The sequence below is a fragment of the Stegostoma tigrinum genome, chromosome 4 (genome assembly GCF_030684315.1).
Source record: "Stegostoma tigrinum isolate sSteTig4 chromosome 4, sSteTig4.hap1, whole genome shotgun sequence".
Classification (NCBI taxonomy): domain Eukaryota; kingdom Metazoa; phylum Chordata; class Chondrichthyes; order Orectolobiformes; family Stegostomatidae; genus Stegostoma; species Stegostoma tigrinum.
Genome location: NC_081357.1, coordinates 7,956,061 through 7,972,107, shown reverse-complemented (window position 1 = coordinate 7,972,107; position 16,047 = coordinate 7,956,061). Strand labels below are relative to the sequence as shown.

General features: G+C 43.4%; 1 protein-coding gene across 1 annotated transcript; it reads left to right on the top strand.

Moving 5' to 3' along the window:
- The first annotated feature begins 2,858 nt into the window (after positions 1 to 2,858).
- Positions 2,859 to 15,516, top strand: yipf3 (Yip1 domain family, member 3). The gene is made up of 6 exons (XM_048531806.2): positions 2,859 to 2,925; positions 4,015 to 4,107; positions 6,610 to 6,741; positions 8,824 to 8,937; positions 9,692 to 9,815; positions 13,701 to 15,516. Exons 2-6 carry the CDS (start codon positions 4,045 to 4,047, stop codon positions 13,826 to 13,828), a joined length of 561 nt encoding a protein of 186 aa, XP_048387763.1. The 5' UTR covers positions 2,859 to 2,925; positions 4,015 to 4,044; the 3' UTR covers positions 13,829 to 15,516.
- Positions 15,517 to 16,047: the final 531 nt, after the last annotated feature.

The following is a 16,047-nucleotide window of genomic DNA, read 5'->3' as shown; positions in this document are numbered from 1 at the left end:
TGGATGAACACAGCAGGCCAAGCAGCATCTCAGGAGCTCAAAGCTGACGTTTCGGGCCTAGACCCTTCATCACAGAGGGGGATGGGGAGACGGAACTGGAATAAATATGGAGAGAGGGGGAGGCAGACCGAAGATGGAGAGTAAAGAAGATAGGTGGAGAGAGTATAGGTGGGGAGGTAGGGAGGGGATAGGTCAGTCCAGGGAAGACGGACAGGTCAAGGAGGTGGGATGAGGTTAGTAGGTAAATGGGGGTGCGGCTTGGGGTGGGAGCAAGGGACGGGTGAGAGGAAGAACCGGTTAGGGAGGCAGAGACAGGTTGGACTGGTTTTGGGATGCAGTGGGTGGGGGGGGAAGAGCTGGGCTGGTTGTGTGGTGCAGTGGGGGGAGGGGACGAACTGGGCTGGTTGAGGGATGCAGTAGGGGAAGGGGAGATTTTGAAACTGGTGAAGTCCACATTGATACCATATGGCTGCAGGGTTCCCAGGCGGAATATGAGTTGCTGTTCCTGCAACCTTCGGGTGGCATCATTGTGGCAGTGCAGGAGGCCCATGATGGACATGTCATCTAGAGAATGGGAGGGGGAGTGGAAATGGTTTGCGACTGGGAGGTGCAGTTGTTTGTTGCGAACTGAGCGGAGGTGTTCTGCAAAGCGGTCCCCAAGCCTCCGCTTGGTTTCCCCAATGTAGAGGAAGCCGCACCGGGTACAGTGGATGCAGTATACCACATTGGCAGATGTGCAGGTGAACCTCTGCTTAATGTGGAATGTCATTTTGGGGCCTGGGATAGGGGAGAGGGAGGAGGTGTGGGACAAGTGTAGCATTTCCTGCGGTTGCAGGGGAAGGTGCCGGGTGTGGTAGGGTTGGAGGGCAGTGTGGAGCGAACAAGGGAGTCACGGAGAGAGTGGTCTCTCCGGAAAGCAGACAGGGGTGGGGATAGAAAAATGTTTTGGTGGTGGGGTCGGATTGTAAATGGCGGAAGTGTCGCAGGATGATGCGTTGTATCCGGAGTTGGTAGGGTGGTGTGTGAGAACGAGGGGGATCCTCTTAGGGCGGTTGTGGCGGGGGCGGGGTGTGAGGGATGTGTTGCGGGAAATACGGGAGACGCGGTCAAGGGCGTTCTCGATCACTGTGGGGGGAAAGTTGCGGTCCTTAAAGAACTTGGACATCTGGGATGTGCGGGAGTGGAATGTCTTATCGTGGGAGCAGATGCGGCGGAGGCGGAGGAATTGGAATCGGGATGGAATTTTTGCCGGAGGGTGGGTGGGAGGAGGTGTATTCTAGGTAGCTGTGGGAGTCGGTGGGCTTGAAATGGACATCAGTTACAAGCTGGTTGCTTGAGATGGAGACTGAGAGGTCCAGGAAGGTGAGGGATGTGCTGGAGATGGCCCAGGTGAACTGAAGGTTGGGGTGGAAGGTGTTGGTGAAGTAGATGAACTGTTCGAGCTCCTCTGGGGAGCAAGAGGCGGCGCCAATACAGTCATCAATGTACCGAGGAAGAGGTGGGGTTTTTGGCCTGTGTAGGTGCGGAAGAGGGACTGTTCCACGTAACCTACAAAGAGGCAGGCATAGCTGGGGCCCATGCGGGTGCCCATGGCCTCCCCCTTAGTCTGTAGAAAGTGGGATACAGCAACTCATATTCCGCCTGGGAACCCTGCAGCCATATGGTATCAATGTGGACTTCACCAGTTTCAAAATCTCCCCTTCCCCTACTGCATCCCTCAACCAGCCCAGTTCGTCCCCTCCCCCCACTGCACCACACAACCAGCGCAGCTCTTCCCCCCCCCCCCCCCCCCCCCCCCCCCCCGCATCCCAAAACCAGTCCAACCTGTCTTTGCCTCCCTAACCGGTTCTTCCTCTCACCCATCCCTTCGTCCCACCCCAAGCCGCACCCCCATCTACCTACTAACCTCATCCCACCTCCTTGACCTGTCCGTCTTCCCTGGACTGACCTATCCCCTCCCTACCTCCCCACCTATACTCTCTCCACCTATCTTCTTTACTCTCCATCTTCGGTCCGCCTCCCCCTCTCTCCCTATTTATTCCAGTTCCCTCTCCCCATCCCCCTCTGTGATGAAGGGTCTAGGCCCGAAACATCAGCTTTTGTGCTCCTGAGATGCTGCTTGGCCTGCTGTGTTCATCCAGCCTCACATTTTATTATCAGTTAATCTTTACCACCCTGATTATCCTTGATCTTAATTCCATGTGCCTGTAGTGTTCTCCTATCTCTTTATCTCCCTTTTATTGCAATCACCTATTTTTAAATGTTGACTCGTGCTCGAGTTGCTAACTTGATGGAATATGTATTCCGCGTCCTAAAACTGTTTTTTCAGAAGTACCCCTGTCTCCAAAGTCCGTTGAATTGACACTATATCTCTGTCCCATCTGTGTAAAATCTAATTTAAAACTGAAGTTTTTCTAAATTCTGTTTTACAATTGCAGTTTGAAATGTATTTATTATAACCAAATAGACTTTACTTGCTCTTTAGGAGGGCCTGTGCAGAGGGGTTGGGTCAAACACTCTTCTGCTGAGCTGTGACACCTTGTTAATTTTATGAACTTTGCTGCAATTTGATGTTCAACAGGGTTTCATTCGTAGGTTGAAAAGTGATTTTCTGTTCCGGCACTTCGGTACTCCTTCCTTTTTACTTATCCTGTATAGCCTAAGGGTCTGAGTCCTTGGAAATGTTCAGACTTCGGATTCTTGGCTTCATGGTCTGAAATATTTGATAGTTTGAATACAGTAATTTTGGTACAAATAATTAGTCTTGTCACAGTGGCATTTTATCCATTCAAAATCAGATATTCATCTCGTGGCCTGTCCCCAGTTTCCGATTTAAATGCATTTTAATATACTTGTGGATTTTATTGTTCCCAATACAGGTTGCTGGAGTCTTTAATTCCAGTCCGAGCAATCACTTTCCCTCAGGTGTGTTTATTTTTGCTTTTCTTGATATTGCACTCCTAGCTGCGCACCATTCCCAGGTTCAGACTGCATTTGGGAACCTTGACAAACATTTTACCTAATGTTTAAAGAAATGTATGAAATAACCATTCATCTCGAATACACGCTGCCGTATATAAGTGCAAAATAGTGTGGTGCGGAGGGGAGAATTGGAAATCTGGAACTTTTACATTTGGGATATTGTACATTATGTTGGTCACCTTTTTTGACGAATGATACAAATGCATTGGAGACAGATCAGAGAAGGTTTGTGACTAATGCCTGGACTGTGGAAGTAGCCTTATGAAGAAAGGATGGGCAAGTTAGGTTTGTAGCTACAGAAGTATAGTAGCATAGAGATGGCTTATTAAAAACATATCAGGTCCTGAGGGCCTTTATCAGGATTAATATGAAGAGGTTGTTTCCTCTTGTGGGAGAATCTAGAACTAATGCTCACTCTGAAGATCAGAGGTTGTACATTTGAAACAGAGATGAAGCAAAACATTATGTGTTGGAGGGTCATAGGTCTTTGGAGTTCTACGCGAAAAGCTGGTGGTGGCAGAGCCCTTGAAAATCAAAATTCTTAAGACCAAGATAGATTGATACTTGGTCAGGATGAAAGGTTCTTGTGAGTTGATGGGAATGCAGATTTGAGGTTGCAGTTGGGTCATTTGTGATCTTCGTGTGTAGCTGAGCAGACTCAAGCAACTGAGTGGCTGACTGCTTATTTGTATATTTCCTTATGTTTTCCCACACCCCTCCAACCTAACCCCAGTAAATGACTAAGGCCATTAAGACTGGGGCCAATTAAAAATCTAAGAGTAATATGCTTTTGTTAGGCAGTGGTATCAAGGGGAACAAAACCAAGGAGAATGGATGGATTCAGAGATAGGCAAGCCACGATCTAATTAGTGCAACGTGCTGCAGAAGCTGAATAGTTGTTTCCTGTTCCCATAGAGTTAACGTATCTGAGATATTTTGGATACAACTGTTGAAAAAAATTGTTAATTTTTTTAGAATTTAATGACGTTCTGTTTTGAATGAATATTTATTAGTGTTTTGCTTCTCTCACAGAAAGTTGCAGGAGAATTGTATGGCCCTTTAATGCTGGTTTTCACACTGGTGGCCATTCTTTTGCATGGAATGAAAACATCTGGAACGGTAATTGTAAGTATCATATCGATTGCACAGTGATCATGTTTTAAGAATTGTAATTTAGATTCGTAGATTCAGATCAGTACAGCTTGGAAACAGACACTTTGGTCCAACTCGTCCATGCTGACCAGATATCCTAAATTAACCTAGTCCCATTTCCCGGCATTTGGCCCATATCCCACTCAACCCTTCCTTTTCATATGCCCGTCCAGATGCCTTTTAAATATTGTAATTGTACCAGCCTACACCACTTCCTCTGGGAGCTCATTCCATTCATACACCACCTTCTGTGTGGAAAAAGTTGTCCCTGAGGCCCCTTTTGAATCTTTCTGTTCTCACCTAAACCTATGCTCTCTAGTTTGGGACTTCCCTACCCTGGGGAAGAGACCTTGACTATTCACCTTATCCACGTGCCTCATGATTTATTTCTTCTGTGTGACAGTCACTACTTTATGAAAACTAATTTACAGAATGAAGCACTTTGAGGCTTTTGAGCACGAGTAGAAAAGCAAGACCGTTTTTAAAGAAAAGGAATCAGTGCAGGCCATTCGGCCCATTGAGTCTACTCTTCCATTCGATAGATCATCACTGATATTCCTTACAAAAACAGAAATTGCTGGGAAAACTCAGCAGATCGAGCAGCATTTGTGGAGAGAAAGCAGGAAAAACTGTTTTGGGTCCACTCGCAGCAGCCGGTAACCTGAAGAGTTCTGAAAAGGGTCACTGGACCTGAAACATTAACTTTTCTTTCTCTCCACAGATGCTGCCAGACTTGCTGAGTTTTGCCAGCAATTTGTGACTTTGCTGATTTCTTTTTGTTGATATTTCTTACATTCACATTACTGCATTTCCCCTTTAATCCCTATTGATCACGTGGAGGAAGCAGTACAACATTTAAAAGGCATCTGGATGGGTTTATGAATAGGAGGGGATAGACAGATATGGGCCAAATGCTGGCAAATGGGACTAGATCAGATTGGGATATCTGGTTGGACCAAAGAGACTGTTTCCATGCTGTATAACTCTGACTTGACCTGTCTCAGCGTTAAATATATTGTAGGACTCTGCTCCCACAGCTTTCTGTGGCAAGGAGCTCCAAACACACTCAACCCTCAAAGAAGAAATTCCTCCTCACCTCGGCCTTTTATTCTGAAATTATGACCTCTGATCGTAGGCGTTCCCATGAAGGAAAGCATCCTCTTGGCACTTACCATGTCAAGCCCCTAGAGAATCCTATCTGTTTCAAAGAGATCAACTCTCTTTCTTCTCAACTCCAGTCCCAACCTGTTTGACCTTTAGTCATAAGACAATTTGTCCATATTATACTCCATTTGCCAATCTTTTGCCCACTTACTTAACCTATCAATATCTATCTGAAAACTGTTTGAATCCCTCCCACAACTTGCCTTTCCACATTTTTGGTGTGGTCTGCAGACTTGGCTACAGTACATTTGCTTGTTTTGTCCAGGTTGTTAATATATATTGTAAACAGTTACAGTCGCAGCACTGGAACCATGAGGTTAAAAAGAAGGCCTGCAGGTGTATATTGGAAGCAATATGACAAAAAATGAACTAAATGCAAAATGGAGGGTGTATAAATATCTGAATCACGTAGGAGACTGATAATGCGCATTGTATTAAATCTTGCAATTTCTGTGACAATACCAGCTTGCACTTTTATGCCACCCTTAGTAAATGGTTTACAATACTTCACAAAATAATAAAAGGAATGTTGCAACAGTAAAAGTGCAGTTAGTGAGAAATGGTAATTCACAGTACTGGGATGGATACTAAACATTTTACTGTTGTTTGTCAGTGTTTAATGTATCAAGGATTCTTTCGTCCAGAATTCACCAGAAAAGATGTGGACCACGTTTCATAAAGCATAGGAGCAGAAGTCAGCCATTTGGCCCATTGAGCCTGCCCCACCTTTCAATGAGCTTGTGGCTGATCGAATTGTCCTGAATTAACAAGATGTAGACCTGGATGAATACAGCAGGCTGAGCAGGAAAGTTTCGGGTCAGGCCTCGACTGATTTCTGAAGAAGGCTCTAGGCCTGAAACGGAGCCTGAGCTTTCCTGCTCCTCTGATGCTGCTTGGCCTGCTGTGTTCATCCAGCTCTACACCTTGTTATCTCAGATTCTCCAGCTCCTGCAGTTCCTACAGTCTCTTTATCCCACTGGAACCTCTTTGCATCCTCACAGCTTACTTCATATCATTGGTAAACTTGGATACAATATATCAGTGCTATGTAATCTATTTATATCAATTATAAAATGTTGAGGCCTAAGTATTGACCCTGCCAGCAGTTCACAGGCTCCTCCCTTCCATCCTGTACTTTCTTTTTGCATTTTCCATTTACCAACTGTCCTCCTCATAAGCCTGAGAAAACAATAGGAAAAATATACCAGGAGCTGGAGAGAAGCATGAACAGTGAGGAATCTTTTCAGTTGATTAATTTTAAATAAGTGCAGCTGTTACAATCTCATACATTACTGTTATATGTTCCTGCAGAGAGAGGGCACTCTGATGGGCACTGCAATTGGAACCTGCTTTGGTTATTGGCTGGGTGTTTCCTCCTTTGTCTATTTCCTGGGCTATTTGTGTAACGCACAGATTACAATGTTGCAGATGCTGTCTCTACTGGTAAGTGATGTGGGATGGGAAATTAAAACACTTGCGTTTTATTCAGAGTTGCTTTGTCAGTCACCTCTTCCTGAAGGAGGTTACCTTTTCTGAGATCTGATTCATTAGGCAGGGCCGTATGTCTCAGACCACAGTTAAATGATTATTTGTAAAGTTTGAGAGTTAACATTTGATTACCAAAGCACATTGACATCACTGGCAAGATTGCACATCCCAAGTTATCCTGAAAAAAAGTGCCCTCGACCTGCTGTGTCACAATGCTTTTAGGCAGGGAGTTGCAGGATTTTGACCCAATAACAATGAAGTAAAAGTAATGTTAGAGTGTGTGTGACTTGTAGGGGAACATGCATTTCATGATGTTTCCAGACTGCTGTTGTCCTACATAACAGAGGTCAAGGGTGTAGGTTGGAAGAACCTTAGTGAGTTGCTGCAGTACACCTTGATGATAGTACGTAGTGCTGCCTCTGTGGTGGTGGAGGGAGTGAGTCTCTTCAAGTAATGTGGATTGGCTATCTATTAAGTAGATTGCTTTGTCCTGGATGGCGCTGAGCTTCTTGAGCGTCGTTGGAGCTGTCAAATTTGATCAAATGCCATCTTGACATCGGGGCAGCCATTCTGAAATTCAGCTTTTTTTTGAACAAAACTAGTAAGGATTACAGTTAGTTGATTCTGCCAGAACTGTTGTGTAAATATCACTTGCTAGCACTGTCAATGACATCTTCCATCACTTTGACTGAGAGTCTACTGATGGAGAAGCAATGGTCAGAGCAGATCTAGCCTGCTTTTTGTGGACCAGTCATAACAGCAAAATTTATGGTTAGTATAAAACTTGGAAGTATAATGAACTGTTAGGACAATAGAACAGAACTTCGAAGGGACTTTCGCAGGGAGGTGGATTGGCTCAATGAATGGCAGATGAAGTTTAGAAAACAAGTCTGAAGGGGGAGATGATGGCCCAGTGGTATTGCTGAACTGTTATTCCAGAGACCCGGGTTCGAATCCCGCCACGGCAGATGGTGGAATTTGAATTCAATGAAAATATCTGGAATTAAGAATCTAATGACGACCAGAAATCCGCTGTCAGTTCACTAATGTCCTCTAGGGAAGGGCACCACCTGGTCTGGCCTACATGTGACTCCAGACCCACAGCAAATGTGGTTGACTCTGAACTGCCTTCTGGGTAGTTAAGGATGGACAATGAATAAAACAAGTGCTTTATTTTGTTAGGAGCGATGCAAAAAGGCTATGAGTCAATGGTGGCGCACAGGGATCCAGTGTATTTGCATAAATCATTAAAGGTGGCAGTGTAGGTGAAGAGAGCAGTTAATAAAGCATGCAATACTTTGGATTTCTTAATAAAATATAAAGGGCATTTTAATAAAAGGCATAGTGTAGAAGAGCAAGGAGGTTATACTGAAGTTGTATAAAACACTGGTTCAGCCTCAGCTGCATTATTTAAGGAGGGTGTAAAGACACTGGAGAAGGTACAGAAAAGATTGATTAGAACGATTCAAGAGATAAGGAACTTCAGTTATGGACATTGGACAAATTGGGAGCGTTCTCCTTGAAATGGCTGGGAAAGATTTGAAGGAGGTATTCATAATTGTTGGAAGAGTCTGGACTGAATAGAAGGAGATAAATTGTTCTCAGAAAAAGAATTGAAAACGGCTGTCGTGGTTAGAGTCTGAAATGTACTGCCTTACAGTGTGGTAGTGGCAGGTTCAAACAAGGTATTTGAGAAGGAAATTGATAATAACCTGAAAAAGGAAGTTGCAGGCTACAGAGAAAACGCATGGGCGTGGCACTCAGTAAATTGCGCCTTGAGAGATCCAGCACATATACAATGGGGCAAACGGCCTCTTCTATGTTGTAATCATTCTATAACTATTCACTGCCTTATCAGGAGCATAACTGATGGTTGGATGTCCCACAGTGACATTCTGTTTCCACGAGTCAGGTGCCTAAAAAAAAATCAGGTGATGTAACAATTGAAATGATGAATGATTTAATCGTTGTCTTATTTGGAGTTATGTGGAATCACGGTTGCTCTATCTTGAATTGATTCTCCCGTCTTGTTCACAGGGTTATGGTCTGTTTGGACCCTGCATTGTGTTGCTTGTCACCTACAATGTTCATCTCCATTCCCTTTTCTATCTATTGTGGCTTATCGTTGGAGGACTGTCCACACTCAGAATGGTAGGAGATTGTTCCCTATAATTATTCCCAGGAAATAGTTAAATTATGATCTCAATATTACAGGCATGTAGCAACATTGGAGATTTTTTTCAATATGGTTCATAACAAAACCAAAATTGAGCTGTAATACCCGTCCAAAGATTGAACAGCATAGGGCTTTTTCTGTAGATAACTAAAAGCTAAAGGGTAATTGAATGGACATCTTCAAATGTACAAAGTGGTTCAGCAGAGGGAATGTAGCGAAGATAGGGGGAATCCAAAACTGGCAGTTGTTATATGATGGCCGTGACAAAGAATTCCGGCAAAAACTCTTTGCCCAGATGTTAGAAGTGGAACACTTTGTCACTACTCTTGTGGCAAAGCCAAATATGTACATGAGGTAGAAAGAAACAGCAGGTTATAATAAAGGGGAAGTTCGGTGGTCAGTCAAGAATCCTTGAACACCAAGGTCCTGTTGGGCTGAATGGCCTGTTTCTGTTTCAATTTGCTGTGATATTATGTTACTGCAGTAAAGTAACAGTGGAGTGGGAGGGAAATAATTTTACTGGTTGAAACTTATTTAAGGGTCCAGGAGGCATTTGTCATTTTTTGCTCTCTTACTCATTAGCAAACAATAGCCATGCTTTAACCTCTCTGTCAAAAATGGGTATGTATAGAACTAATGGTATCCTATCAGTTTCTGTTGTCATTTGTCAGAGAAGTGAATGCTTGCTAATGACTTACAGATATTAGGCTCTGAATCTTTCTTTCACAGGTGACAGTGTTGCTGTCTCGCACAGTTGGACAAACTCAGCGACTTGCCGTCTGTGGGATGCTAGCTACCCTGCATATGGTCTTCCTGCTGTACTTACACTTCGCTTACCACAGAATTGTAGAAGGTACAGAAAAAAAAGTCCTCAGTGATTAGGCTTAGTGGCTGTACTCTGTCATGTTCATATACATTGTTTGATAGTTTGATCTCAGCAAAACCTTTGAGGGAGGCATTGACTGGAGTCTTAGAACCTTTGATGAGTATTCAATCGAGTCCATATGTAAGTTCCTCATTTATGATTAATCAGGAATTGTGTCTGGCATTTGGGAAACTGAGACATAACTAGGCATAAGAAAAATGGGTTGATGAGGGACCAGCATCTCTGATTCATGTTGAATGAAGTACTGACTGTTGCTAAGACGTTGAGATTCTCAATTTTTACTGGCAATTGGGGTCTGCTTCTCCATTTTCCCTGAAAAATCCATACCATTTGTTTACATCGGGTTCATTATTGGCATTCCCCCCTATAGCATTGAGAGGAAACTGAGACATTAAAATTACAATGGGCTAATTTTTCTCACTTCTCAGCAGCTGCTGCAATTCTCGACATGAGAATTGGTTCCACTTGACATTACAGCTATATTTAATTCTACATTGTACATCTATCAATATCTAGCATCTACCTGACAATATGGAAAGGAGAAACAGAAACTGGTCTGGCAGCAAACATGCAGAAAAAGCAGAGTTAACGTTTCATGTCCAATGACCCTTCTTCAGAGCACTTCAGTTCTCTGCTTTCTCTCCACAGATGCTGTCAGACTTTTTGAGTTTTTTCCAGCTATTTCTGAATGTGTTTCATTTCCAGCATCCAGAGTTCTTTGGGATTTTTTGGTTAATGTGGGAAAGAGCTCCGGTATATGCCATTTGCAAAAAACTAGGACAAATCCAACCCACCCAATTACTGCCCTAACAGTCTACTCTTGACTATTAATGTCAGAGACAGTGCTATCAATCAGCATTTGCAAGGGAGTAACCTGCTCACCGATGCTCAGCTTGGATTCTGAAAGCCCTGTTCACCTCAAAACAGCCTTGGTAGAAACCTGGATAGAAGAGGTGACTGGCCTTGTCATCTGCCTTTGACTGAATTTGGCATCAAGGAGCCCCAGCAAAACTGGAGTCACTGGAAACCAGGGAAAACTTTCCTGGTTGGGGCCATACCTGGCACAAGAGAAGATGAGCTAATGACTGGCAGGTAACACAAATATCAGGCTGAGAACATCTCCAACAAGCGAGAATTTAACGATTACCTATCGACTTCAATTGACATTACCATCTGCTAAATTCCCCCACTATCAACATCCTGGGATAGCCAAAAAAATAATATGGCTACAAGAGCAGGTCAAGGGCTTGGAATTTTGTGGAGACTTAACTCACTTCCTGACTGTCCTGAATTTGTTCACCGTTCACAGGGCACAGTTCAGGCATGTGGTGGAATACTTTGCAATTGCCTGGATGAGTGCATCTTCACCAACACTGACCATGTTCAACCTATCCAGGAGAAAGCAGCCTGCTTGACTGGCATTCCATCTCCCTTCATTGCACATTTCTATGAGTCTATGACACAATGTGTCAGCCTGCAGTGCGTGTACTGTTTACAGGATGAAATGCAGTAACTCACCATAGCTCCTATGATAATAGCTCCCAAATCTGCAACCTCTATCATCTAGAATTGACCAGACAAAAAAGGAGGCATGGTTCAGGAGCAGGTAGCTGGAATCAAGGAATTCCCTGGGGGATACAGGAGTTTAGTGAAGAAAGAAATCAGGAGGGTGAAAAGGAAGCATGAGACAGCTTTGGTTGAGTAGATTAGGGTGAATCCAAAGAAATTCTTTGTATTTTAAAGGGAAAAAAATAACTAGAGAGAGAATAGGACCCCTCGAGGACCAAAGTGGACGTGAATGTGTGGAAGCACAAGAGATGAGCACGGTCCTCAGTAAATATTTCTTCTCTCTGTTTACCATGGAGAAAGACATAAAGACTTGGGAATTTGGGGAAGTTAGTGGTGATATTTTGGGGACAGTACAGGAGGTGTTGGAAGTATTAGAACATATAAAGGTGGACAAATCTCCTGGTCCTGAACAGATATATCCAAGAACCCTGCAAGAGGCTAGAGAAGAAATTGCAGGGGCCCTGGCTGATATATTTGCATCGATGTTAGTCATGGGTGAGGTCCGGGAAGACTGAAGGGTAGTGAATGTTGTGCCCTTATTCAAGAACGCCTGCGAAGAAAAACCTGGGAATTATAGACGAGTAAGCCTGACATCTGTGGTAGGTAAGTTACTTCAGAAGATTCTGAGGGATAAGATATACATCCATTTGGAAAGACAGGGTTTGATTAGGATTAGTCAGCATGGCTTTGTGTGTGGGACATCATTCCTCACTAATTTGTTAGAGTTCTTTGGTGAAGTGACCAGGAAGGTTGATGAGGACAGGGCAGTAGATGCAGTCTATATGGATTTCAGTAAGGCCTTTGATAAGGTTCCACATGATAGGCTGCTCAGGAGGGTTAGATCACATGGAATTGAGGAAGAGCTGGTAAATTGGATACACAGTTGGCTTGATGGTCGGAAACAGAGAGTAATATTGGAAGGATGCTTATCTGACTGGAGGCCTCAGGGGTTGATGCTGGGCCCCTGCTGTTTGTTACCTGTATCAATGATTTAGATGAGAATGTACAAGGCATGATTATTAAGTTTGCATATGACACTAAAACAGGCAGTATCGTAGACAGTGAGGGAGATGATGAGAAATTGCAGCAGGATCTTGAACAGCTGGGTAAGTGGGCTGAGAAATGGCGAATGGAATTTAATATCGATAAGTGTGAGGTGTTGCATTTTGGAAAGTCAAATCCATGTAGGAGTTTCATGGTGAATGGGAGGGCCTTAAGGAGTGTAGTGGAACAGAGGGACCTTGGAGTTCAGGTGCACAGTTCTCCGAAAGTGTGGACAGGGCAGGGAAGAAGGCTTTTGGCGCACTGGCCTTGATCAGTCAGGGTACCGAGTGTAGAAGTTGGAAAGTTATGTTGCAGTTGCACAGGACATTGGTGAAGCTGCAATTAGAGTATTGTGTTCTGTTTTGGTCACCTTACTGTAGGAAGGATGTTATTAAACTGGAAAGAGTGCAGAAAAAATTTACAAGCATGTTGGCAGGACTCAAGGGATTGAGTTATAGAGAGAGGTTAGACAAGCGAGGACTTTTTTCTTTTGAGCATATGAGACTGAGGCAGGATTTTATGTAAGTATACAAGATCATGAGAGGCACGGATCAGCTGAATTTACTCGGTCTTTTTTCCAGAGTTGGGGAATTGAGGACTGGAGGGCACCAGTTTAAGGTAAGAGGGGAAAGAATACATGGGAGCTTCAGGGGCACCATTTTTATGGAGAGCGTGGAACACATACGGAATGAGCGGCCAGCAGAAGTCCTTGAGGTGGGTACATTAACAACATTTAAAAGGCATTTGGACAAACACATGGATAGGAAAGGTTTAGAAGGATATGGGCCAAGTGCAGGGAAATTGGCTTAAGATGGACGGACATTTTAGTTGGGATGGACCAATTTGGGCCAAAGGGGTTGTTTCCATGCTGTCAGACTCAGAGTGTAGAATGATGAGGGCAAAAGATGAATGGAAGCACCAGCACCTGCAAATTTCCTTAGTAACATCCGATCAATCAGAGATAGGTTTATTCAGAAAAGCCCTAGTATCAAATCTTCATACTCTAGCTCATTTTTTCAAGATGCATTTACTAATCAATTGAGTGGAGGATATTTAGAAGCCATTCCTTGTCTCTCCTCTGATCTTGGTGCTGTCTTGTCATAATTAACAGTTAGAGTGCTTTCATAAATTCAAATTCTGTGGTTGATTTAAAATGTATTATCACTCTGTTTACATTTGGCCAGTTGAAGTGACATGTAGGTATAAAACGCTTCAAAGTTTGTGTCACTGTTTTAACAGGTATCCTAGATACCTTGGAGGGACCCAACGCTGGGCCAGTGAGATATCCTCGGGACATACCAGAACTTTCTGTCACTTTGTTGAACAACACAGTGAAGTCGATTGGAGCCAACCTGCAGATGCATTGACTTGGAATTGTCTTCTGGTTCTTCCTTCCTAGTATCAACTCTCCTGGAGACATTTGATGTTCACCAGACTAGATGCAAGGAAAGCCTTAGGTTTTCCTGTAAACTGCTCCAACAGCAGTTTGTTTTCTTTAGATGAACTCTCATAGTGGTGGTGCCGGCAGGGGCATGGTTGTCAATTCCACTCCATCTTAATTGATCAAAATAATCTGTACATAATTGAGCTGTAACTTTTTAAAGATATATACATATCTGCGTCTGTGTATGTTTAAAATCTGATAGTATTTACGTGTTCTTCTGTGATTGCAAGGGTTGCTGTACAGTTCATGGCCAATTAACTATAAATCACATTTTCCTGTTCAGGCAGGAGAGTTTCCACAAAACATATCTGCTCCACCTCGGATTCATTGTAAAATGTCACCCTCCCCTCATCCACAACAATCCAGTTCCCACCTCCCTGAAGAAGTAACATAATCCACTTCCTCTAAAGTGTCTAATGAAGACAATGTCTCAGAACTGGATTTTGCTGTTAGCTCATTCAAAGTATTGCAGTTATGCTAAGTACCTCGAGGCTAGGGAGGGAAGAGATGTCTTGGATCCTCTCCTGTCTGCAAGCCAGGCACCTGCATTGGATGCTGATAAGGGCAGGCGCTGTCTTTGCACCAGAGTCTGTTAGCTTGCTCATACCCCCTCTGTCAAGGCTCAAGTATACACCATCATTGTTAGATGAAGGGCAGTCCTTGGGAACTTGTTCACTAGGGAGTCATTGCCATTGGAGACACGGGAGAAAATTTAGAAAGAAGTGAACAGATGATGTATCATTTATTTAAAGCTCAATGCAAGATATAATAGTGGCACTGTTCTTTGTTGATATATGTTGTTACTTATTTTCAGTCTGTTTTCCAGCTCCCCCTTTCTCAGTTTGTACATTAAACTGAGGTCAATCTTCGCTCTCTGGGTGTGAAATTTCCCGAAGAGTTATTTTTGAAGATGAGCAGAGGAGCTGTTCTGGTGTCCTGGCCAATGTTTGTCACCCGAACAGATAATGCAATCACTTATTTTGTTGCTGTCTTAATGATCTTTGTGTAAATCAGCTGCATTACAACAAAAGCACTTCATTCAATGTAAATATTTTAGGACATGCTGAGATCATGAAAGGTGCTGTATAGATTTAAATATTTTTCCTACATGTGCAATATTTTTAATCTAAATTGTACAATAAGCTTTGGCAAGTAAATGGAGTGGAGCAGGACAGTAAACAATTACACAACGTAATCAGATAGTAGGAACTGCAGATTCTGGAGAATCTGAGATAACAAGGTGCAGAGCTGGATGAACACAGCAGGCCAAGCAGCCTCAGAGGAGCAGGAATGCTGACGTTTTGTGTTCATCCAGCTCTGCACCTTGTCACAATGTAATATTTGGTACACTTCAAACTGCTGCATTAGCAAGTGCTCTTGTTAGAAGCACCGTTCAAATCCATTTGTATCCCTTTGGTCACTGCCATACAGCTGAAGTGAGCCACCACCTGTGTGCCCACTGTTGGTTATAGATCTGTTTGTGCTCCCTGTTCCCCCATCACTGCTTTTCCCGTTGTTGAATATCTCCTGCAGTAAATCCGATAAACCGATGGGAAATGGAGGGTAAAACAAGTTATCTTATAATGACAATTAAAACCTGTTAAAAGACAAGCATTGTAAAATCGAAAAAATTTGATTTGAAGTGGAATTTTACTTCTGTGTATCTCAACAGCAAGGGTACCTGTGCCTTCATGCTTAATAGATAGTAAGTAAGCTTGAACTTTTCAATGAGAACATGAACTAAGTGGTTTATTCTGTTATCTATAGCAACACATCCACAATCACCCATTCCCTCTGCTACTGATACTCAGTAGTAGCAGCAGTGTGTACTATCTATAAGATGCGCTGCAGAAATTCACCAAAGATTCTTACCTTCAACAGCCTTCCAAACCCACAAGTACTTCTATCTAGAGCGACAACAGCAGCAGATACATGGGAACACCACCACCTTCAAGTACGCCTCCAAGCCACCCACCATCCTGACTTGGAAATGTATCACTGTTCCTTCATTGTCACTAGGTCAAAATCCTGGAATTCCTTCTCGAATGGCAATGTGGATCGAACTGCAGCAGTTCAAGGAGGCAGCTCACTGCCACCTTCTCAAAGGTAACTAGGGATAGGGAAAAAAAATGCTAGTCAGCC

What these genes read in the sequence shown, in the direction of transcription:
- yipf3 (XM_048531806.2), top strand. Translation starts at nt 4,045, where the DNA reads ATGCTGGTTTTCACACTGGTGGCCATTCTTTTGCATGGAATGAAAACA. An exon ending in AAACATCTGGAACGGTAATT is followed by an intron (nt 4,108 to 6,609) that starts GTAAGTATCATA and finishes ATGTTCCTGCAG; the next exon opens with AGAGAGGGCACTCTGATGGG. An exon ending in TTACCACAGAATTGTAGAAG is followed by an intron (nt 9,816 to 13,700) that starts GTACAGAAAAAA and finishes CTGTTTTAACAG; the next exon opens with GTATCCTAGATACCTTGGAG.